Source organism: Hyperoodon ampullatus (genome assembly GCF_949752795.1).
Source record: "Hyperoodon ampullatus genome assembly, chromosome: 6".
NCBI classification, from domain to species: domain Eukaryota; kingdom Metazoa; phylum Chordata; class Mammalia; order Artiodactyla; family Ziphiidae; genus Hyperoodon; species Hyperoodon ampullatus.
Window position 1 is genome coordinate 6,621,056 of NC_136919.1, and position 23,128 is coordinate 6,644,183.

The 23,128-nt window shown below is 50.9% G+C and overlaps 2 protein-coding genes across 2 annotated transcripts; one reads left to right on the forward strand and one right to left on the reverse strand.

Annotated features, from left to right (window-relative positions):
- Positions 1-1,013: 1,013 nt before the first annotated feature.
- TOR1A (torsin family 1 member A) lies at positions 1,014-10,045 on the forward strand. Its single transcript, XM_079706417.1, has 5 exons — positions 1,014-1,209; positions 1,927-2,192; positions 4,417-4,592; positions 4,694-4,821; positions 9,470-10,045. Exons 1-5 carry the CDS (start codon positions 1,029-1,031, stop codon positions 9,718-9,720), a joined length of 1,002 nt encoding a protein of 333 aa, XP_079562543.1. The 5' UTR covers positions 1,014-1,028; the 3' UTR covers positions 9,721-10,045.
- A 4,674-nt stretch (positions 10,046-14,719) lies between these two features.
- Positions 14,720-19,217, reverse strand: TOR1B (torsin family 1 member B; the record flags this gene model as incomplete). Its single annotated transcript, XM_079707202.1, has 5 exons — positions 14,720-14,961; positions 15,268-15,395; positions 16,707-16,882; positions 18,138-18,403; positions 19,019-19,217. The coding sequence occupies 5 exons, from the start codon at positions 19,215-19,217 to the stop codon at positions 14,720-14,722; spliced, it is 1,011 nt and encodes a 336-aa protein (XP_079563328.1).
- Positions 19,218-23,128: the final 3,911 nt, after the last annotated feature.

A 23,128-nucleotide genomic window follows, 5' to 3' on the forward strand; every position in this document is an offset into this window, starting at 1 on the left:
TGAATGAGTGGAACTATCGTTACCTGGGAGAGACCTGACCAACACTACCTTGTCCAGGTGATGCAGGTCAACATCAACAGTCAGAAATCATGTTGACTGTATGTACCTTTGATATGATGTTATAAAAACAGCACTTTATCTCTGTAAAGTATATTCCTCCCCAAAACCCGTAACTCCAGTCTAATCATAAGGAAAGCATCAGACAAATTCCAATAGTTGGGGATCCTACAAAAGATTTGACCAGTACTCCCCCCAAACTCTCAAGGTCATCAAAACCAAGGAAAGTTTGAGAAACAGCCACAGCCAAGGGGAGCTAAGGAGACATGACAACTAAATATAAGGTGGTATCTTGGATGGGATCCCGGATCACAAATAGGACGTTAGGTAAAACCTAAGGAAATATGAAGAAACTTTAGTTAGTTACAATCTAGCAATATAAGTTCATTAATTTTAACAAATGTAACATACTAATGTAAGATGTTAATAATAGGGGAAACTGTGCGGGCGGGGGTGTGGTAATATGGAACCTCTCTGTACTGTCCTGTCAACTTTTCTATAAATGTAAAACTGTTCCCAAAAATGTTTTATTAAAAAAAAAATTGGCGGGCTTCCCTGATGGCGCAGTGGTTGAGAGTCCGGCTGCCGATGCAGGGGACACGGATTCGTGCCCCGGTCCGGGAAGATCCCACATGCTGTGGAGTGGCTGGGCCCGTGAGCCATGGCCGCTGAGCCTGCGTGTCCGGAGCCTGTGCTCCGCAACGGGAGAGGCCACAACAGTGAGAGGCCCGCGTACCGCAAAAAAAAAAAAAAAAAAAAAAAAAAAAAAAAAAAAATTGGCCCCTCCAGCGGCCCCAGCGCCCAAAGCAGGCAAGGGCCGTGCCCCTCACAAAGATGGCGGCCGCCGGCGTCGGAGGAGGTCCGCCCGCTACAAAGATGGCGGCCCCCGGAGGGAGGGACCGGAAGTGTAGTCTGGCGGTAGCGCCGGTCTGCGGTAGGCGTGAGAACGCGCGGGCGGCGCGGGTCCGGGCATGAAGCTGGGCCGGGCCGCACTGGGCCTGGTGCTGCTGGCGCCGTTGGCGGTGCGGGCGGTGGAGCCCATCAGCCTGGGACTGGCCCTGGCCGGCGTCCTCACCGGCTACATCTCCTACCCGCGCCTCTACTGCCTGTTCGCCGAGTGCTGCAGCCAGAAGCGGAGCCTCAGCCGGGACGGTAGGATGGGGAAGGGTCTGGGGGCTGGTGCTAGGGCTGGGGCGGGGGTCAGAGGCTGGGGTCCAGGAGGCCCGGAAGCCCGGGGGGCGCTGGGGGCTGGTGCTAGGGCTGGGGCGGGGGTCAGAGGCTGGGGTCCAGGAGACCCGGAAGCCCGGGCAGGGCTGAGGCCAGCGGGGGCTGGACCCGGAACCGGAGTGCGGGATGGGGCCTGGCTCCTGGGCCACGGCCACAGGCAGACCGGACTTTGGTCGGAGACCTGCGGAGGCCAGCTGCTGTTTGGGCACCTTCGCTCAGAAACTGGGAGTGTGGACGATTGGAAACTAACTCCAGAGAGTTTTTACTCCTTCCTCGCCGGAGATGGGAAGGCTGGTGGGGACTCTAACGGCGCGGAGCAGTAAGGGCCGAACCGCCGCCCTTTTCCTGCCGGGCGTGGGGCGGGAGGGACCGAGCGGGGATGAGGGGCTCACGCTGGTGGCGGAGGCACTGGAGCCAAGGGTCTCTTCAGGAAAGAGGGCTCGGGAACGGGCAGGACTAGTAGAGGGAGGGCCTGCTGGACCCGCCGGTCACCTGGGCCAAGTGCTTACCTACATCCGCGTCTCACTAGACGCTTGAAGAGCTTAGCGGGCTTCGCTGACTTTCCCATGAGCCTGTAAACTGGGCTGCGTTTTGCCACGTGTGTCCCCCTCCTCCCCGCCTGACTGGCTTTGTTTTTCCCAGCGCTGCAGAAGGATCTGGACAGCAAGCTCTTTGGACAGCATCTTGCAAAGAAAGTCATCTTAAATGCTGTGTCTGGCTTCATAAGCAACCCGAAGCCCAAGAAACCTCTCACCCTCTCCCTACACGGGTGGACGGGCACCGGCAAAAATTTTGTCAGCAAGATCATCGCAGAGAATATTTACGAGGGTGGTCTGAACAGTGACTACGTCCACCTGTTTGTGGCCACACTGCACTTCCCTCACATCTCCAACATCACCCTGTATAAGGCAAGGGCCAGATTTCGGGATCCTTCCTGGATGATGCTGGGTTTGGGGTTTCTTTGTTGGGGAACGGGATTTGGAAATTCCGTGTTGAAATGAGTGAGCCCTGAAAATGCATCAGTTCCCCCTTTGAAAAGTGTGGGACTTACAGAGGGTTGGAGATGCAGGAAGCAATTATACCATCAAGGCTCGTGGTGGTTTCTGAAAACAGGCTCAGTGTGATATTAAGTGGGGTCATAGGATTTGAGAGATGGACATAATCAAATCCAGCTTAAAGATCTTCAAATCTAACATGTTTTATAAAAGAGGAAATGTTTCTAGGGAGGCCTCAGTCTGCTTTTACGGTTTAACTCCCTATTTAACAGTCTGGCTTTGTTGGCAGGCACACCTGGATTTGAGCCCTAAGGCTCCTTGCAGCTGTGTAATTGTGGGAAAGTCACAAGACCTCCCTGAGACTCAGGTTCTTCATCTGTCAAATGGCAGTTGTGAGGATTTCTTGAGCTCTGTGTGTCAAGTATGTAACATGATGCCTGGCACATAAGCGTTCAAATCAATGTTAACTATTGCCTTTTTTAATCCTCACTTGTGCGAACACATTTTTCCCTTTGGCTTGGGAGAGCATCAGGGTCACCAACTGTCCAGGAGTTTCTGGGATGTGGGACTTTCGGTGCTACAACTGAGAAAGTTCCAGGCAAATAGAGATGAGTTAGTCATCCTAGTTAGCATTCTGTCTTCACTGTTTAATAGTTGTGTGACTTTGAGCAAGTTACTTAATCTCTCTACACCTCAGTTTCCTCATCTGTGAAATAGGGAACACAGTAGTAACTACTATGGTGGGTTTTGGAAGGTCACAATAAAACATTGTATGAACAGTGCTTAGAACAGCATCTTAACCTGCAGTGAGTGCTCGATACATGTTCTCTGCTATTGTCTGTAAGTGGGAGAAGCAGAATGGGAAGACCTTGGTTGCTGGAGCCTGCCAGACATGAAGGAATCCTTGTTTAAAAGGTGGTTCGCGGGGCTTCTCTGGTGGCGCAATGGTTGGGAGTCCGCCTGCCGACGCCGGGGACATGGGTTCGTGCCCCGGTCCGGGAGGATCCCACATGCCACGGAGCGGCTGGGCCCGTGAGCCATGGCCGCTGAGCCTACGCGTCTGGAGCCTGTGCTCCGCAACGGGAGAGGCCACAACAGTGAGAGGCCCGCGTACTGCAAAAAAAAAAAAAAAAAAAGGTGGTTCGCTTTGTGGACTCTGGCAAGTCACTTCAGCTCCCCTAAGGTTCTCGTCCTGTAAATAGAGGTTAGTTCATACCTACAGAGCAGAGTTACTGCTTAAATATGTACCCATGGAACATTGTAACCGTGGTCCGAGTAGCCAAGCAAAACGCCAAATCATAAGAAGTCAAGAAGTCAAGTCATTGTAACTTACAGATTTTTCCTCAGAAACAGATAGCTAATTCTTTCTCCTTACACCCAGGAAAGAACTGTATAGAACCATAATTCAAATTTCTGATGTAAAGGGTCCTTTCTCGCTCTTATCTTGATTGTTTAATATAAGAAGTACCTAAATATGTTCTTAGGGAATGTTCCACTTAAGCAAATTTATTTCAGCAACCTCCAGGCATTGTTCCAGAAACTCAAGAGTGTTGCCTCACCACACTCATCCCCAAGTGTGTATGCTCTGGAGTTCTCCTCACTTCCCCCACTGGAAAGTTAGAGCCCCTTCTCCAGGCTGATCTAAGGACTGAATGAGAAAAGAGGTTACTTGGTCTCTGCCTTCTTCCAAGAAGGCTGGTGTACACAGGATATGTATTAACATTGTCATTTTGATGACAAAGGCCCAACAACTCAGTGACACGGCATTGACGTGACATGTTGCAGGACAAGAATTACAATCAGAGTGTGGGGCCTTGGAATCAGGCAGGGTGGGATTCAGATCTTAGCTCTGTCACATACTAATTTTGTAATCTTGGGCAAATTTTGTATTCTCAGTTGACTATGCTCTCTGTGCTTCAGTTTTCTCATCTGTACAATGGGTATGATAATGCCTACTACATGGCGTTATGGTGAGAAACAAAAGAGCTTATATAAAGTTCTTAGCACAGTGGGGAGCACACAGTAAGCAGTCCGTAAATGCAGCCTTTGTAGAGGCAGTTGTAGCGTTAATGCTCACTCTGGTGGTGTCACTCGCACTTCTGAGCATCTGTATTGGCTCTTCCCCCTTGTCACTCAGGATCAGTTACAGTCGTGGATTCGCGGCAACGTGAGTGCCTGTGCAAGGTCCATCTTCATATTTGATGAGATGGACAAGATGCATGCTGGCCTCATAGACGCCATCAAGCCTTACCTAGACTATTATGACAACTTGGATGGGGTCTCCTATCAGAAAGCCATCTTCGTATTTCTCAGGTAAAGTCGGGGCTGGGACATGGTTTGAAGAGCTCTGAGCTCCAGCCTGGGGGCTTTGGGGAAAAAAACCCCAGTCCTTATTCACTAGCATTCTTTTGCAGCAATGCTGGAGCAGAAAGGATCACAGACGTGGCTTTAGATTTCTGGAGAAGTGGAAAGCAGAGGGAAGAAATCAAGCTCAGAGACATGGAGCATGCCTTGTCTGTGTCGGCCTTCAATAACAAGAACAGTAAGTGGGGGGGCTTCCCTGGTGGTCCAGTGGTTAAGACGCCGTACTTCCAATGCTGAGGCCATGGGTTTGATCCCTGGTTGGGGAACTAAGACCCCACACACGGTGCAGTGCGGCCAAAAAAAAAAAAACAACAGTAAGCGAGGCCATCCATTCCCAGCACAACATCCCCCTACTTCATGATCCCGCCCCCCTAAGTTTTAAATTGACCACCTCACCATCACCTGGGGGCTGGTTAGAAATACCAATTCTCAGTCCCTTCCCCAGGCCTCCTGAGTCCAAATTCCTGAGGGAATCTGTGTTAACAAGCTCCAGGTGACTTTTACACATACGCAAGTCTGAGAGATGCTGTTTTAAAGAAATAGGGACATTGTTGATCATCAAGATCTTGAAAACTCGTTTCCTGGTTTTTTCAGCCAAATCATTTTCCTTTGTAAAAGCGGGTGGTGGAACAAGGAAGGCTGCTGGGGAGCCTCTGATGGAGGAGATGGGCCCATTAGATCCCTTTCTTTCTGCACATTAACCTAGAACCCTGAGGGTCTGTGCCCGAGAGTAACAGCCAAGCAGTGGTTGGGCCCCTGTTCTGTACTGGGCATTGTGTGAAACTCTCTACCTGCACGTTTCCTTTAATCTCCATAATTACCTCCTGGGGTAGAAACTACTGTTGTCCTCATTTTATAGATGGGGAAACTGAGGCTCAGAGAGAGAGAACCCTTGCCCAAGGACACACCGCCTATTAGGTATCTCTATTCCGGAGCATGAGCTTTTACTACCAAGCTTATTGCTTTGCCAGTGACCTGACACATTCACTTTTGACCTTGAACCCTTGGATGTGGAAAGACACCATGTTGGAGACTGACCCACTGGGTAAAATCCGTGAGCCATGTGGGTGGGTTGCTACCATTTGCCCAGGTTTGTTCTTGAAATTGTAAAACAGAAGGTCTCCTCTGAAACAGACTTGTCAAGAAATTCATAGCACTTCAGAGTTACATGAACAGTAATGGGGTACTTTATGTCAGTTCGTGCAAGTGGAATGTTAACGGTGAAAGACAAAATATTTTGTAGTGTGTTGAGTAGATTCTTGGCATGCCAGAAGTATGAACACATGCAGTAGAAGTCTCAGCCCCTGAATACCACAGCAAGTGCTTCTGGCCTAGAACCCACGCTGCAGGTTCCAGAGGGTTCCAGAGGATGAGCTTTGGATCTGGGCAGGCCTGGCTCAGCCACGTCCTGACTCCGGCCTTAGGCAGATGGCTGAACCCTTTCATTCGTTCACTCAACGTATTTGTTGAGCACCTACTAGGTGTCAGGCACGGGTCCAAGAACTGGGGACCCAGCAGTGAACCAAAACAGAAATCCTCACTCTCGTGGAGTCTCTATCCTAATGATAACAAGTAAGGAGACGTGTCAGATGCTGGGACCCATATCTACGTAGAGGTAGAGATTTATCTTCCCCTTTTCCCACAATAGGGAAAAAGTAAACCAATAAATAGGGGTTGGGGGGTGTGGGACGAGGGTGAGCTGCAGTTTTATTTATTTTTTAATTTTTAAAATTAATTAATTAATTTATCTTTGGCTGCGTTGGGTCTTTATTGCTGCACGCGGGCTTTCTCTAATTGCGGTGAGCAGGGGCTACTCTTCGTTGTGGTGCGCGGGCTTCTCACTGCGGTGGCTTCTCTTGTTGCAGAGCACGGGCTCTAGGCGCGCGGGCTTCAGTAAGTTGTGGCACGTGGGCTTCAGTAGTTGTGGCTTGCGGGCTCGAGAGTGCAGGCTCAGTAGTTGTGGCGCACGGGCTTAGTTGCTCCGCGGCACGTGGGATCTTCCCAGACCAGGGATCGAACCTGCGTCCCCTGCACTAGCAGGCGGATTGTTAACCACTGCACCACCACGGAAGTCCCTGCAGTTTTAAATACAGTGGTCAGGGAAGGCTTACTGTGAGGGTGACATCTGGCCTGACCCGAGGAGTGAGGGAGCCATGTGGACACGGGAGGGAAAAGCATTTCATGGGAGGGAACAGCACACGCGAGAGCCCTGAGGCAGGAGTGTGCCTGGGCCAGGATGAACGCAGGGGACGGGAGGTCAGATGAGAGGTGGAGCTTGACGTGGGGTGCAGATCGTGGAAGGCCTGGGGACCCACAGGAGGGCCTTGGGCTTGGCTCCAAGTGGAAGAGGGAGCCCCTGGAGGGTTTTGAGCAGACAGTTCCCTGATCGGACCTAGTTTTAACAGGACCACCTGGCTGCCGGGTGGAGAACAGACTGAAGGCAGCAGGGACGGGGAGGCCAGCGAGGAGCAGCTGCAACACCCTGGGGGGAGATGCTGGCGGCTCGGTCCAGCGTGGCAGCCGTGGGGGAGGTGGGACACCGTCTGACTGGGATGTATTTTGAAGGTGGAAACAATAAGATTTCCTAAGGGACTGTGTGTGGGAATGAGAGAGACGAATCGAGAATCTGGCTTGAGCACTTGGCAGGGTGACACTGTCGTCTAGGGGACGGCCTGCAGGAGGAGGAGGAGGTTTGCAGAGAGGGTGGGAGATGAAGAGGGGCGTGTCCGGCAAGGGATGACTCGTCTGAAGGCAGAGATGCGGAGCAGGCGGCTGAAGTTCCAGAACAGTTCCGGGGCAGGGGGTCAGGCTGAGGACGCAGACTGCGGAGTGGTCGGTCAGTGGTTGGTTGGTGGTTTGTAAAGTCACTCACTCCACCTGAGCACTCTTCGGGGCCCCTGTGTGGCGGGTCCTTGGCGTCCTGACTCCCTGGCTGATTAGCTTCCTGCTCTCCTTGCCTGATGGCCCCAGCTCAGTGCTCACAGGCCGCGGCACCACCTGGAATCGTCTGTTTACCGGGTGGCCGGTCCACGTCTGCCTGGCTCTCCTCCCTCCCCTGCCTCGGGCCTCAGGCGCACCTGGCACAGGGCAGGCCTGCCGGCGACGACCTGGCCAGGGCTGTCCAGCTCGGCGCTCCATGTGCTGCTTTCCCACGGCCACAGACTCCACCGCATCCAGGCAGTCAGATGTTTATTGAGCACCAGCTGTGTGCAAAGCACCGTTGGGCAAGAAAAGAATAAACCCCAGATGTGATTGATAGTAAAAAAAAAGTATATTTGGTCTTCATCCGCATTTTCTGTCCCAGAGCTCCTAAAACCCTTGGAGTTTCAAAACGATAAGAGCCATAATGGTGTCTTTGATATTCCTAACAAACCCCTTTCAACCACATCAGAGTTTGTGTTAATGAGTGACTTTTGGAAAATACCAGGGTGGGGGGTGGCTTCCAGGGGAACCAACCCTTGATCGGAGGGTTGGAACTTTCCGTCTCCAGCCCTTGTAGACCTCCCAGGAGGGAAGAGGGGCTGAAGGTTGCATCAGTCGCCAGTGGCCAGTGATTTAATCAACCGTGCCTATGTAAAGAATTTTCCATGGAACCCCAAAAGGACAGGGTTTGGAGAGCTTCCAGGTTGGTGAGCACGTGGAGATCTGGGGCGAGTGATGCGCTCAGAGGTCATGGAAGGGTCACGCCCCTTCCCACATACGTTGCCCTGTGCATCTCTTCCAGCTGGCTGTTTCTGAGTTATATCCTTTTATGATCAACCGGTAATCTAGTAAGAAAATGTTTCTCTGAGTTTCTTTGAGCTGCTCTAGCAAATTAATTGAACCCAAGGAGGGGGTCATTGGAACCTCAGAAGCACAGGTGACAACCCGAACTTTTGGTTGGTGGCCGAAGGAGGGGACGTTCTTGTGGGGCTGCGTCCTTAACCTGTGGGATCTGATGGAGCCTCCAGGTAGAGAGTGTCAGAATTGAGCTGAAAGCAGGTGGGCTCAGAGAACCTCTTGGTGGTGCGGGGGGAAATACAGGATGGACTTGATGTCGGAGGCAGACCAGGATTAAGGCACAGGGGTGAAGTGGCAAGGCGGAAGGGAAGCCCTCCTCAGGAAGAAACGCTGAGTGTGATCCAGTGGGTGCTGCGTCATCTCCAAAGGGGAAGTGGGAGGGTCAAGAGGCCGGGAATCTTGGAGGACCCGAGACTGGGCAGAGGCAGTCCTCATCCAGGGAAAGTGCGAGCCCTGTGGCCGTAACAGAGCGCTGTCTTCACACATTACTGAGGATTCTAGCTTTTGGTCCCGCAAACACTCTGGAGGGTCGGGACATGCCAGCAGCCGCAGTGGGTCTCTACCGTGTTGCTAATCCCAGCCGCTGGAACCCCAGCCAGTCGCCAATTTCCAAGATGCGGGAGTGCTGGTCCTTCCCTGGGGCCTCTTCTTCTCACCTTTGACCTTCTGTGAAGCGGCTCCCTTTCCTGCTCGGCCTGCCTGCTTACTCCAGGGTGGGTGGTGAGCCCCTTCCCCACTTCAGATCCTTTTTTTTTTCATATCTAAAAATTTTAATAAATGCATAGGAAGGGTACCCGCCTGAGATCTTAGCGATCACATCTCGAGAGGCCTCCCTGCCCACTGCGGCCTCACCCTGCCCTTGGCTTTCACAGGAGCGTCACCCCTCGCGGTTGCCCTGGGTGAGCTCCCTGGCTAGTCTGACTGCTCATTAGGCTGTGAGCCCCATGAGGGCAGGTGCGGGGCTCCACCTCATGGCTGACACCCAGCAGATGTGTGTGGACAGGTGGGTGGACAATGGATGAACAGCACCTTTTTCTTTTCCCCAGGTGGCTTCTGGCACAGCAGCTTAATTGACCGAAATCTCATTGATTATTTTGTTCCCTTCCTCCCCCTGGAATATAAACACCTAAAAATGTGCATCCGAGTCGAAATGCAGTCCCGAGGCTACGAAGTTGACGAGGACATTGTAAGCAGAGTGGCCGAGGAGATGACATTTTTCCCCAAAGAGGAGAGAGTTTTCTCTGACAAAGGCTGCAAAACTGTGTTCACCAAGTTAGATTATTACTACGATGACTGATGGCGCCAGAGATGTCGCTTCCCGCATCCCCGCTCTGGTCCCGGAAGAGGAGTAAAATGAATTATCCCGGTGTGACAGGACAGGCACTTTCCTGGGCGTTATTTTCATCCGGCAGGGCCTGTGGGCCGTCGGTGACGCATCACAGGTGGAAACAGCCCCAGAGCCTGCAGAAGCAGGAGCAACCAGCCGCCAGGCCTCATGGTTTTTTAAAAATCATGTTTTAATTTCAAGTGTTTCTGTTTCAAGGAAGGATGAATCAGTTTTACTGAAAATGTGATAATTTTATTTAAAATGGTTTTTAACATTATGAAGAAACTTTTCAGACTCTTAAGTTGTTGGCTTTGTGTGTGTTTTTACGTTCCTCTCATTCCAACATACACTGTGATGTCTTTACTGCTAAAAAGCCTGAGTCCTCGGCCTGTCTTCTGTAGGATGGTGTCACTGTACTGGGGACGGAGGCTCTAGCAGCGAGCCGATCTGTCCCAGGATGACCATCGCAAGGGCAGTAAGTGTTTATAGAAGGACAGGTGTGTAAGGGGACACACTCAGGCCCGTCACAGACAAGACCTAAATGTCCTCCCCAAGAGTTTTCGTCACAGTAGCATTGTGAACTGTGGGAATGATCTTAGTAACGTCATGAACAATTTGTTAGAAACAGAATCTCCTCGAAAGAAAAGCATCTGCAGCTTGTCACTGGCCGGTCAGTCAGCTTTGCAAAGGCCCTTCTCTTCTTTCCATTCCTAAATGATCCACACGCTCTGTACCAGGTTTTGCCATATTTTCTTAAAACCTTCCTCACTGATTACTAATTTTCATTATGTTGAATCAGAACTCCCCAAACCTCTAGGGAAGCTCAGCTGCCCCCCAGGATGCTGAGAACAGTGTTTTTATTTATTAATGCAAACAGCTACCATTTTACAATAAAACTGTGTATGATTTGTGAATATATTTTTTTAATTTTTTTTTTTTTTATTTTTGGCCACATTGGGTCTTTGTTGCTGTGTGCAGGCTTTCTCTAGTTGCAGCGAGCGGGGGCTACTCGTCATTGCAGTGTGCAGGCTTCTCGTTGTGGTGGGTTCTCTTTGTTGTGGAGCACGGGCTCTAGGCACGTGGGCTTCAGTAGTTGTGGCACTCAGGCTCAGAAGTTGTGGCTCTCAGGCTCTAGAGCGCAGGCTCAGTAGTTGTGGCACATGGGCTTAGTTGCTTTGCAACATGTGGGATCTTCCCAGACCAGGGCTCGAACCTGCGTCCCCTGCGTTGGTAGGCAGATTCTTTTTTTTTTTTTTTTTTTAAATAAATTTTATTTATTTATTTATTTATTTATAAACATTCATGTGACTTGCTTTTGTTTTTAATTAAAAATTTTTTTTTATTTTATACTTTTGGCTGCATTGGGTCTTCGTTGCAGTGCGTGGGCTTCTCATTGCGGTGGCTTCTCTTGTTGTGGAACACAGACTCTAGGCGTGCAGGCTTCAGTAGTTGTGGCACGCAGGCCCAGTAGTCGTGGCTCGCGGGCTCTAGAGCACAGGGTCAGTAGCTGTGGCGCATGGGCTTAGTTGCTCCGCGGCATGTGGGATCTTCCTGGGCCAGGGCTCAAACCCGTGTCCCCTGCGTTGGCAGGCGGAGTCTTAACCACTGCGCCACCAGGGAAGTCCCTAAGCTGTGAATTTAGACCTAACAGTGCAGCCCAGGCTGGAATGGAGGAGAGTGTGACACGGACTCTGAGGACCTTGGCAACTCCGGCTCCTTGCTCAGCTGCCCGTGGGGTCACACTCCATCAAGGGGGCCCCTGGAGCTCCCGACACTCAGCTGTGGAGTTCATTCAAGTCTACAGACATACCTCCCGCTGAGAAGCCGGCCAGGAGTACAGAGCAGTGTCAGAATGTAAGCACGCCTTGTTTTGTGCAACACACCTTTGTGCCTACGAGGGCTGCTGAGGGCTGCTGTGGGAGCATCTGCACAGTGCTCGCAGGGGCAGTTATTAGCAGGCACAGAAGACGGGTTGGACCCCTCTGCCTCATGGCTACCCACCCGCCCAGGCCCCCTAAGGCAGCACGGAATGTAGGAAAGTGCTTGATGTTGACCTGAAGCTGGCCTGTTGTCACGGCCCCGGGGGTAACGGATTAGGGCAAACCGTTCATCTGAAAATGGCAGCCCCAGCACCTGGGAGTCCCTAATTAGGGAACACAGGGGTCCCCTGACTCCCCTTGGAAAGTTCAGTCTTTGAGGTGAGGCAGCATGGGGTGAAGTAGAAGCGACATTAGCCTGAGACCCAGACGGAGAAGGGCAGCCTCATGGGATGAACACCTCCAACTGGGAACTTACAGGAGTGGGTGACGACGTGGTGGCGAAGAGGGTCTCAGCTTTCTAGAAAGGGCTCCATCCTCAGTCCTGGGAAGAGCTGGTGTTAACAAATCACTGTCGAAGATAAGAGCCCAGGTTAAGGGATTAAGCTGAAATCTGGTTAACATAACAAGGATTTCATTATTTACCACTTCAGGGCGGGCAAGACCAGGCAATTAGGTTTCCCGGTCTGAGCTCGGCCTTGCTCAGGTTCAGAATGGCAGCCGTGAGTCACGTTTGAGTGCCTCAGTTTCTTCCTACGTTAATTTTAGGAGAATATATTTGTTAGGAAGACGACCAGCTCTTTCTGATGATATTTTCATCCATGAAAACTCGATGGAGTAGAACCCATCATCTAATCCAATTTAACTTTGTATTTGTTTGGGGATAACAGCCTTTAAGGTAAATGTTTTTTTAAGGTCTAATACTTTTTTTTTTAATTTATTTTATTTATTTTTGGCTGCGTCGGGTCTTTAGTTCCAGCGTGCGGGCTTCTCTCTGATTGTGGCACACGGGCTTAGTTGTCCTGCGGCATGTGGGATCTTAGTTCCCCAACTAAGGATCAAACCCACGTCCCCTGCACTAGAAGGTAGATTCTCCACCGCTGGACCATCAGGGAACTCCCTAAGGTAAATACTGATTCTTTATGAGGTAAAGAATGCCAGCCATCGTGTCCAGGGTACGGTGAGCCTAAAGACACCTGACTTATCGAAGAGCCTTTATTCTAAGCTCAAACTTTTCAGAGCTACCAAATAAACCAGAAACAAAATCTGCAAGTGGCATCTCACATGATAAAATGTAGGCTTTATTATTTGACATTCAGTAGGTCAATTTAAGTTTGTCTACATCTTACGTGGGGTGGGGATACTGGGCCATGAGCAGCTGTGGCCTTTTCAAGTTACAAATCAGTTAACAGCAGTCCAAAGGTAACCAACGTGTGTTGAGTTTATTGCATCATAACAAAAAATCTTATCTCCTCCTGACCAGACACCCAAAAGGTGACAAAAGAAACATAACTTAGCTCCAACTTGAGAACATGTACTAAAAATTTTAAGCCTCACCTTGGCTTTTTTTTGTGTGTGTGTGTGGTACGCGGGCTTCTCACTGTTGTGGCCTCTCCCGCTGCGGAGCACAGGCTCCGGACGCACAGGCTGAGCGGCCATGGCTCACGGGCCCAGCCGCTCCGCGGCATGTGGGATCTTCCCGTACCAGGGCACGAACCCGTGTTCCCTGCATCGGCAGGCGGACTCTCAACCACTGCACCACCAGGGAAGCCCCACCTTGGCATTTTTTAAAGACTAAGTGTGATCCTCTATAAGGCATTGCCATGTGGGAGGAACATTCATTCTGCCACATCTTATATAGAAAAAAGCTGCATGTTCTCATCACATGTCTGCAGTTGCATTGCAACTACAAGATAGAATGATCCACACTGGCTGGATATTTCCCAGTGGCCAGGGCAGCCCAGCCTGACACTGCCATACAGGGTACCATTCTCAGATGACACCCAGGATCAGCCGCAACCTTAAGAGTATCTGATAAAGGAATAGGCAATTATTCCTTCCCATGTTTTAAAATGAGCAATGTCCCATATTTCTATTATCTAAGATTCAGAAGTAAGAACATTATAAAAAATATACATATCCTTGAAAACTCGAGCACTTCTAGTGTCCAGTACTTCCACTTTAGCAACGAGAACGTGCAAGCTGACCGTTCAGTCGGCACGTGTCATCCGTGGAGGACTCTGTCCTACGGACTTCAAATGGTTCTGTGCAGTCAAGTGAGAGACTGACCCACGTGTAAACTGTAACAGACAAACATTTCACCGTGGGAGCCAAGGACTCAAGGCCAACAGTCGCGTTCTGATCCGACTTCAGGGATGATATGGCTGGGGGGACATCTAGCCGGGGCTGAAGTTAAGGAGTAGAGGTGGTACAAGGAAGGCGGCAATCAGTACCAAGTAAGAGTTGGGAGAAGGAATTCCATGACCAGGGCTGTCATCAGCAGCAAAGCCACGGACAGACGGAGAGGTCCTGCCCGTCCTGCCTGGCTGCAGGGCCCTGGCGTGGAGCCCCCATGCCACACACAGGCGGTTCCCCCAGCTGCGTGCTCGGCCTGTGGGCCCAGGTCCTCCCACACGACACTGCCTGAAGGTGCCACCGATTTTACCTGGAAATACTTCAAGTCAGTCAACGCGCTCTGTAAAAAAAAGAACTAGAGCAGAAGAATGTTTCTGGCAGGTGAAAACCCAGCGCTCCCCGGATTGCAGCAGGGCCCTCGAACTCCTTCAGTTCAGCTTCTGAGGTGTGGGTACCGTTGGGTCAGAAAGAGTCCTTGGTCTCACTCACACAGCTGTTTTCAAGGCACTTCTGTCATTCTGTCAAGGTCAGTTAAGTGGTAGTGGCAGGGGAGGGGAGGGACTTCAAAAGTTCATCTTCAACCACAATGAACAGCTCGGTTGCTGTCCTGTTGCAAAATGACAAGTACCCTTAACAGATGAGCATCATTTCAAAAATCAACCCTTAGAAGCTTCCATGTCCCGCAAGTCCACAGGTGCAAATGTGTAAACCCTGAAGAGGTCTTCAAAGTGCTTGGAAAGGCCAGGCCCCGAGTTCCCTGGGCTCCCAGCCGCGTCTCACCCCATCTGGATGAGAGTTCAGTGAAAATCCAGCCGTGACTGCACTGTCTTGCAGCCCTTGTCTGAGTAGATTTTCTCGTCTTTAGGGAAAAACGTCATTTCCTCTGCCACCCTGGTGACGACGTCTTCGTCGACGGCAGAACCGCGGGCCTTCATCTCTGCCCGCACGCACATCTTCACGTGGCTGTACTCCAGGGGCAGGAAGGGGATGAAGTAGTCGATGAGGTTCCTGTCTATCAGTCCGCTGTGCCACAGGCCACCTGGGAAACAAGGCACAGCTGGGTTTCTCGCCTGTTCCTGTCCCTGTCACCCGGCCAAGCTCGCTGCTCTAACAGGGCCCAGCACGTGCTTCACGTCTGTAGCCCTCAAGATTCTCTTTTGGTCAAGCGTGATGTAAGGACCGGTTGGCTACCCCTGCTAACTAGCTTCTAGAATAGAATGCCCTCCAAAAAAGTCCCTACTTCAACCAAGGCACGGAGGCGAGCAGATTCTGTGGTTTTGTGAGAGGCTTAAAGAGAGACACGTGACCGCGGACAGGGTGAGGGCTCCTCGCCAGGGGCACTCACTGTGTTTGTTATTGAAGATCCCAACAGACAGCACGGGCTCCAGGTCCTTCAGCTGGATGTCTTCCCTCTTCCTTCCCGCCCGCCAAAAGTCAAGGGCCGTCTTAGTTATGAGGTCCCCGCCTGCATTGCTGAGTTGGCCAAAGAAACGAAGATTAAAATCACACATTAAGACTTCTCTATGACATATACACACTACTATACATAAAATAGATAACTAATAAGAACCTACTGTATAGCACAGGAACTCTACTCAATACTCTGTAATGACCTATATGGGAAAAGAATCTAAGAGTGGATATATGTATACGTAAAACTGATTCACTTTGCTGTACAGCAGAAACTAACACAACATTGTAAATCAACTATACTCCAATAAAAATTAATTAAAAATAAAAAGACTTCTCTAATCAGGAAACGTACCTGCTCTAAGTTTATTCTTTTTTTTCCACTTTCTATGCAGCTTTTTTTTTTTTTGATGTGGACCATTTTTAAAGTCTTTATTGAATTTGTTACAATACTGCTTCGGTTTTCTTATGTTTTGGCTTTTTGGCCGCAAGGCATGTGGGATCTTAGCTCTCCGATCAGGGATCGAACCTGCACCCCCTGCACTGGAAGGCGAAGTCTTAACCACTGGACCGCCAGGGAGGTCCCTATACAGCTTGTTTCAAAGTCAAATATATAAGCCAGTCTATATGTATTAAAGGGTTGTAATGACTTCTTACAAATGTCACATATCATCAGGAAACACTGAGTTTTCTAATATGGAATCAGATTGTGATATTTCTCTAAGGTTTATTCTTAACCAAGGAACATTTACTAAGTGTTACTAGACAAAAAAAAATAGCACCTGCCCTCAGGAACTGAAAATCTTTTTCAGAACTTGGTGTGTCATGCTACAACTTTTTTTTTTTAAATTATTTATTTATTTTTGGCTGCGTTGGGTCTTCGTTGCTGTGCGTGGGCTTCTCATTGCAGTGGCTTCTCTTGTTGCGGAGCACGGGCTCTAGGCACGCGGGCTTCAGTAGCTGTGGCTCGAAGGCTCTAGGGCACAGGCTCAGTAGTTGTGGCGCACGGGCTTAGTTGCTCCGCGGCATGTGGGATTTTCCCAGACCAGGGCTCGAACCCATGTCTCCTGCATTGGCAGGCGGATTCTTAACCACTGCGCCACCAGGGAAGTCCGCTACAACTTTTTATAACCCTCAGAGACAACATGTGCAAGTAATGAAATTACCTGTTATCTACTATTTCCTTCATTTGTTTCCTCCTTCCCCTGCTCTGTACCATGCTGACACTAGCAACCCCAAAGTAAAAGAAGTCCGCAAGTCACTTTTGCCAGGTTGGCACTTTTGTCCCTGGCACCTGCTGAGGTTGCCAGGACCTCCTTCTAGCCCTGGCAGAATGAAGGGCTGTGTGCCCTCAGAGAAACACCTCCCACTGACCTGAGAAAGATGAAGATGGCCTTCCGGTAAGACACGCCATCAATCTGCTCGTAGTAATCTAGGAATGGCTTGATTGAATCAATGAGCCCCGGGTGCAATTTATCCATCTCGTCAAATATGAACACGGAGCTCGCACATGCACTCACGTTACCCCGAATCCACCTCCGTAACTGGTCCTACACCAACCATAAGAGAAGAAATAGGATGCAGGGATTCAAAAGATAGGCCCAGGGGAGGAGGAGCGCTCCACTGTTCCTCATGCTCAGGAAGGTGAAAAATCAGAGCTCTCTGGGGTTTAACAAAGAAAACTCGCACCCTAACCTCCACTCACTGGCTGAGAGCTTTTCCAAAACTTCATCTATAAGAAGTGGAAACTGGCAGAGAGATAGGTGCTAAAATGCAAATAAGTGTTTTCCTAACTCAAATGACGTGCCAAATGTGACTTTTTAAAGGTATCGGGGTCTAAGATACATGAATATTGATCATTTCACTGTTCACCAACCTGTCATCTTCATCTCCCTGGGGCTGGGAATCTCATGTTAATTTTACCAGACATACTGAGGAATAAGAAACTAGACTAAGACCGGCACAGCATCCCAAGACCAGTGCCTTTTACTGGTGCAGTGAACAAAGGTGCTGACCTAGATGACATTTCATGAAAAGCGTTTGTTCGTGTATTTCTAGGGATTTATGACAGAATTTGGTAAATAAGAAAAGCATTCTCTCTTTTTGGCAGTCTTCCCTGTCTTACAGTTTATGGGGCAAATATCCACTTTCACTTCCTTGTTCAGTTTCTATTCCTTATTTCAGTCCCCACCTAACAGCAGGAACACTAACTTTCACAAGGACATCCATTTAAATGAGAGCCCTACGGGACGACTTAACACAGCAAGGCCAAGAATGTGAAGGACGGGAGGAACAAAGGAAGTGAACGCTACTGAGGAGAAACAAACTCCTCTGGTCTCCAATGCTAACCGCAGAGGCCAAGCTGAAGCTGCATCATAGGAGGAGCCTTACATGAAGTCGTGTCCAAGCAAATCGCATGACCTGCTCCACTTAACCAAGGGCTGTGATGGGGATACTGAAGATACGCACCGCGCAACACAGCTACCCTGTGGACTGGGAGTCAGGAGATTTGGGTCCCGGTTTCTGATTTGCACAAAAATTCTAAGGAGCAAGTCGCCTTGCCGCTCTTGGCTCCATCTTTTAATGGAAATAACATCACCTACCCAGCTGTATTATTTTGGAATCAGCGAGAAAAAAAAATTGCAGGAGAACTCTGCAGATGGCAAAGGATTACGGGGGGGGGGCGAAGTGTGCAGGGGCCTGGGGCTACGGGAGTGCAAAGGAAAGCAGCAGAGGCCGGAGTCAGGGAGCAGGTCGCCCGGACGGGTCCGAGAGGCCAGGGGACGGGATAACAGAATTCCTTGCCTGGTACAGTTTTATGTGCTGCTCGTGAGGAAAGTGCAGGGTCGACACAAACAGGTGGACAAAGTCGCTCTTGAGACCTTTTGGGTGAAGATTTTCAGCCACAATTTGGCTGACAAAATTCTTGCCCGTGCCAGCCCAGCCGTGTAAGGAAAGGGTCAGTGGTTTCTTGGGATTTTTGTTGTTCCTGAAGCCAGTCAGCGCCTTGAGAATCACCGCTGTGGCCAGATGCTGCCCAAAGAGCTTCTCCTCCAAATTCAGCTTGAGGGCTGCAGGAGCCAGCCCGGGAACAAGAGAGAAAAATACACATTAAACGTGCACCAGAAAAGCAGCACTCTCCCCAGCTGGCCAAAGTGAGAGGCACAGGTTAGCAAGTGGTCCAGCAGGGTCTCTGCCAAACCCCAGGGTTAGCGCCGAGGCAGAACCACACGGGCTGCAGTCACACGACGCCACTTTCAAGGAAATGGACTAGAAAAGGAAGCTAAATGTGTTCGTTCATCCAAGGATTGGCCCTCTCTTGACTCAGCTGCTTGCTATTTCCCCAGCCACCCCTTCCGGCTTGTAAGAAAACCGAGGGCCAAATGTGGGCTTTCTGGGCAGACGCTGCACATCTGAAAACTACTTTAACAGGGGTGACATGGCGCCGAAGGGCTGCTGCTTTCAGTTTCTTCTTACTGTCATCCCAACGCATCCAAACTTTTAGAAAGGAACTTGGGCAGAGCCCCACGATCCGGAGAATCTGTCTCCGAAGACACGGCTTCCGAGGCTGGAGTCCGGGCCGAGGCCCCAACCCTCCTCCTTCCCACCCCACCTCAGGGTAAGCGCGGGGTGCCGGGCGCTGGCGCCCGCGCCCCTCGAGCCCCTCCGGGGCAGACCCGCCGTACCCGACGCGTTGAGCGGCTGCTCGTCTCGGCAGCACTCGGCGAAGCGGCAGTACAGGTCCTTATACGACAGGTAGCCGGTGAGGGCCGACGCGGCCCCGATGGCGATGCCCAAGCTGATAGGGTCGAACGCCGCCGCCACGTGGGCCTCCAGCAGCAGCCGCAGCGCCGCGGCGACCCAGAACAGCCCAGCCGGATGCATCGCCCAGCTCGCAGCCAGCCACAGCCGCTGCTAGGGCCGCCCGGGCGGCCGAGTTTGGGGACGAACTTCCGATCAGTGCGTCACCTCCGCCCGCAGGCCACCCCCCAACACACCGTGGGAAGGCCTTGTTGGCGAGGGGCGTGGCTCCGCGCCATCATCTTTGTGAGAGCCACGGAAAGGGGTAGTGACTCTCTCAGCTTCAGGTGAAACGCACGGCTAGCTTTTACGGTTTCTTTTTCTTAAGAGCTTCTCAGATCCTTCACGCTTTGCTTTGTCATCCCTCTCTTCACGTCCCCTGGAGCTATCGTGAGCCTTTCTCAAGTCTCCCCATCCTGCCTGCCTTCCTGAAACAGTTGCAGAGTGCTCTGGGTGCCTGGCCCCAGGCTGAGCACTGGGGCTACACCAAGGCAGACGTGCCCTGGTGTGCACAAACCCAGAAGCGCACTCTTTCATTGAGCACGCTACGAGGCAGGCCCCTTGCTGGATGCTGGGACACAGCAGGGAAGGAGATGGGGCTGCCCGCCCCTGCCTCGAGCTTCTAGGCTCTGGGAGAGGCAGGCAGTAGGCAGGGGCCAGTAGTGAGCGGTCAGAGAAGCACCGAGGCCATGGAGCAGGGAACGCTGTCAGTCTGAACTGAGAATTAAAGGAGTTCGCCGAGCAAACACTGAGGAGTAGGATGTTCTATGCAGAGAACAGAATATGCAGGATGTGCAGTTTGGGGAACGGAAAGCATTTCACACGGTGGAGGCTGGTGAGAATGAGGATGGAGAGCTAGGCAGAGACTGGAAGGGGAAGGCCTCTGTTTGGGGGGCAATAGGGAGCCACAGAAGGTTGCACACCGGAAATGACATGGTCAGATCAAAGATCACGATGGCTGCTGGGTTTGTTCAGGTAACGCTGGCCCAGGCTTTGCCAAAGTTGGTTGAGTTCACTCATCAGCCAGTGTATCAACAAATATTTAACAGACACTGGCTGTGTCAGATCCAGTGCCGTATGCTGGGGATAAAGCAGAGCACAGGGGAATTGCCTGGCGGCCCAGGGTTAGGGCTTCTCACTTGCACTGCAGGAGCATGGGTTCCATCCCTGGTCAGGGAACTAAGATCCTGCATGCCACAGCACAGCCAAAAACACTTTTTTTTTTTTTTTTTTTTTTTTGCGGTACGCTTGCCTCTCACTGTTGCGGCCTCTCCCATTGCAGAGCACAGGCTCCCGATGCGCAGGCTCAGCGGCCATGGCTCACGGGCCCAGCTGCTCCGCGGCATGTGGGATCCTCCCGGACCGGGGCACGAACCCGTGTCCCCTGCATCGGCAGGCGGACTCTCAACCACTGCACCACCAGGGAAGCCCTGTGTTATCTTTAGAGTCATAAATGCCAGCCACTGAGCTTTTGTAATTCCAGATCCAAACACCATCGATTCCTTCCAGCACTATATACAATCCTTAAAGACACAAAAGTTTCCTTTCAAACACTAGTGGTCTAAACAGTCTCTCCTGGTACTTCCCTGGCGGTCCAGTGGTTAAAGACTTTGCCTTCCAATGCAAGGAGTGCGGGTTCGATCCCTGGTCGGGGAGCTAAGATCCCACATGCCTCGCAGCCAAAAAACCGAAACACAAAACAGAAACAATATTGTAACAAATTCATTAAAGACTTTAAAAATGGTCCACGTCAACAAAATCTTTAAAAAAATAAACAGTCTCTCCTGACTTGTGAGCCTCACACAATTTGCTGAGAGAGTCAAAAGCGGTGACAGTCACAGTAAAAGGTCTTCCTGACCTCTTAACTGTCTGCAGCGGTAAGGGCTCTATATGCATCAGTCCATTGGTATGTCCAACAACTTCAAGAGGAAGAGACTGTTGTGATCCCCACTTTACAGATAGGGAAACTGAGACCCAGAGAAGTGAGGTCACATGTCCAGAACCACTCAGCTAGGAAGAGAAGGAATGAACCAGTTTCTGTAACTTTTATGGCTTCAACCTCCTGCTCTCCACACACTCGCCCCACCCCGTGTTGCAAATCCCCTGGAGGCCACAGAGCTGCTCCAACATCTCTCACAGCTGCACCCCAGGGAACGCGCTGGACTTGACCAACTGCATGCCCGAGGCGGCCTCTGTCCCAGAGCCAGCAGGAAAACCGATTAGGTTCAACAGATAACAGAGGGCCTGGCAGCCAGGCCACCTGCTCACACCAGCCCTGGTGGAGAAAGCTTGTCAGGCGTCCCTGGAGAGGTGCTTTGAGCCCCAACTTTCTGGAGGTAGGGTGGCAGCCCTTGTGGTGGGCCTTATCCTGTCTTAAGCCGGCCACCTTCACCCTGGGGTATGTGAACACCTGGAGGTAGATGAAGATTTCCCAAGGACATATGGGATGGGTCACTGTAAGGATGCCAATCCTAGAAACTCAGCCTCTTTCTTTTCTTTCTTTCTTTCTTTCTTTCTTTCTTTCTTTCTTTCTTTCTTTCTTTCTGTCTTTTTAATTAAAGTATAGTTGACTTACAAGGTTTTGTTAGTTTCAGGTATACAGCAAAGTGATTCAGTTTTTCAGATTTTTTTCATTATAGGTTATTACCAGATATTGAATATGGCTCCCTGTGCTGTACAGCGGAAACGTAGCCTCTTTCCTCTTTCCTCCCTGAGCAAGACCCCAGTGGCCCAGCTTCCTGCAGCTTCCTTTCTCACCTCCCCTGTCTTACCTCTGGCCCTCTGGAAAGAAGAAAAATCACTCAGTAATTTTCCCCAGTGGATACACGAAGTAAATGGAAAAAGAAAAGAGAGAGAACCCCATCCATCTCATTAATAGATTTTCCATAAAATCTTAATTCTTGGTTTAATAATTATTTATGAAAAAAATTGTAACCCTGGGCTTCCCTGGTGGCGCAGTGGTTGAGAGTCCGCCTGCCGATGCAGGGGACGCGGGTTCGTGCCCCGGTCCGGGAAGATCCCACATGCCGCGGAGCAGCTGGGCCCGTGAGCCATGGCCGCTGAGCCTGCGCATCCGGAGCCTGTGCTTCGCAACGGGAGAGGCCACAACAGTGAGAGGCCTGCGTACCGCAAAAAAAAAAAAAAAAATCTATAGCTCTCACCTCCCCCTAGATTGCCTGATTATCTAAAATAGCGGATTCCCACAGTTCCTTCTGGAGGTGACCCCTCTTTCCTACTGAGATCCAGCAGGGCTGTGCTGAGGCTGAAGAGAGGATGGGGGAGACCAGCCTCAGGCTGGGGGGCGGGCAGGATGCAGAACTTTGCTCTGTGGGGCAGGCACAGCTGTGGAGCCATTTCTGAGGGTCTGGAGTTCCAGTGCTGCCAAGTCCTCCAGATGCCCCCAGTGCCCTCTGCGCAACTGTCCTCATCCCACTTTTTCTCTAGCAAAGACTGGGAAAAATGGAATCAAACCACGATGTGGTTTAGCATCCATAGAATCCATGTCTGAACTCAACTCTCCAGAGGTCCTGGCCCTTTGGATGCTCTAGGAGATTTTTCCAGATGATTCTTCACAGAAAGGCCTGGGAGTCTCTGAGGCAAGATGTTGACATTTGCAACTGCTTTCGACTTCCCAGTTTTGTTAGGACTCAGCCCTATCCTGGTTCTGGTGGTGGAAGGGGTCTTGGCCTCAGCTTCTCAGGGTCCTGGAGCTCTTCCCCTCGGTGGGCATGTGGTCCCGAGGGGAGTCTGGGTGACACTTGCTTCTCTGTTCTGTCACTGCGGGCTCTGGGGCTCCCCTCTCCTGGAAGATGGAGATCGGGGAAGGAGGTGCCTCCTGCAGTGTCCTCCATGTGGGTTCAGTAATCAAGTCCAAATCCCTGCATTTCCCTGAGCTTCTGCGGCCTGTCTCCCCCTCTCTGTTACCAACTGTTTTATCAGATGAGGTTCTTTGCTTCCAAACAATAGACGGACACTGACTGGCTTGGGCTTCTCCA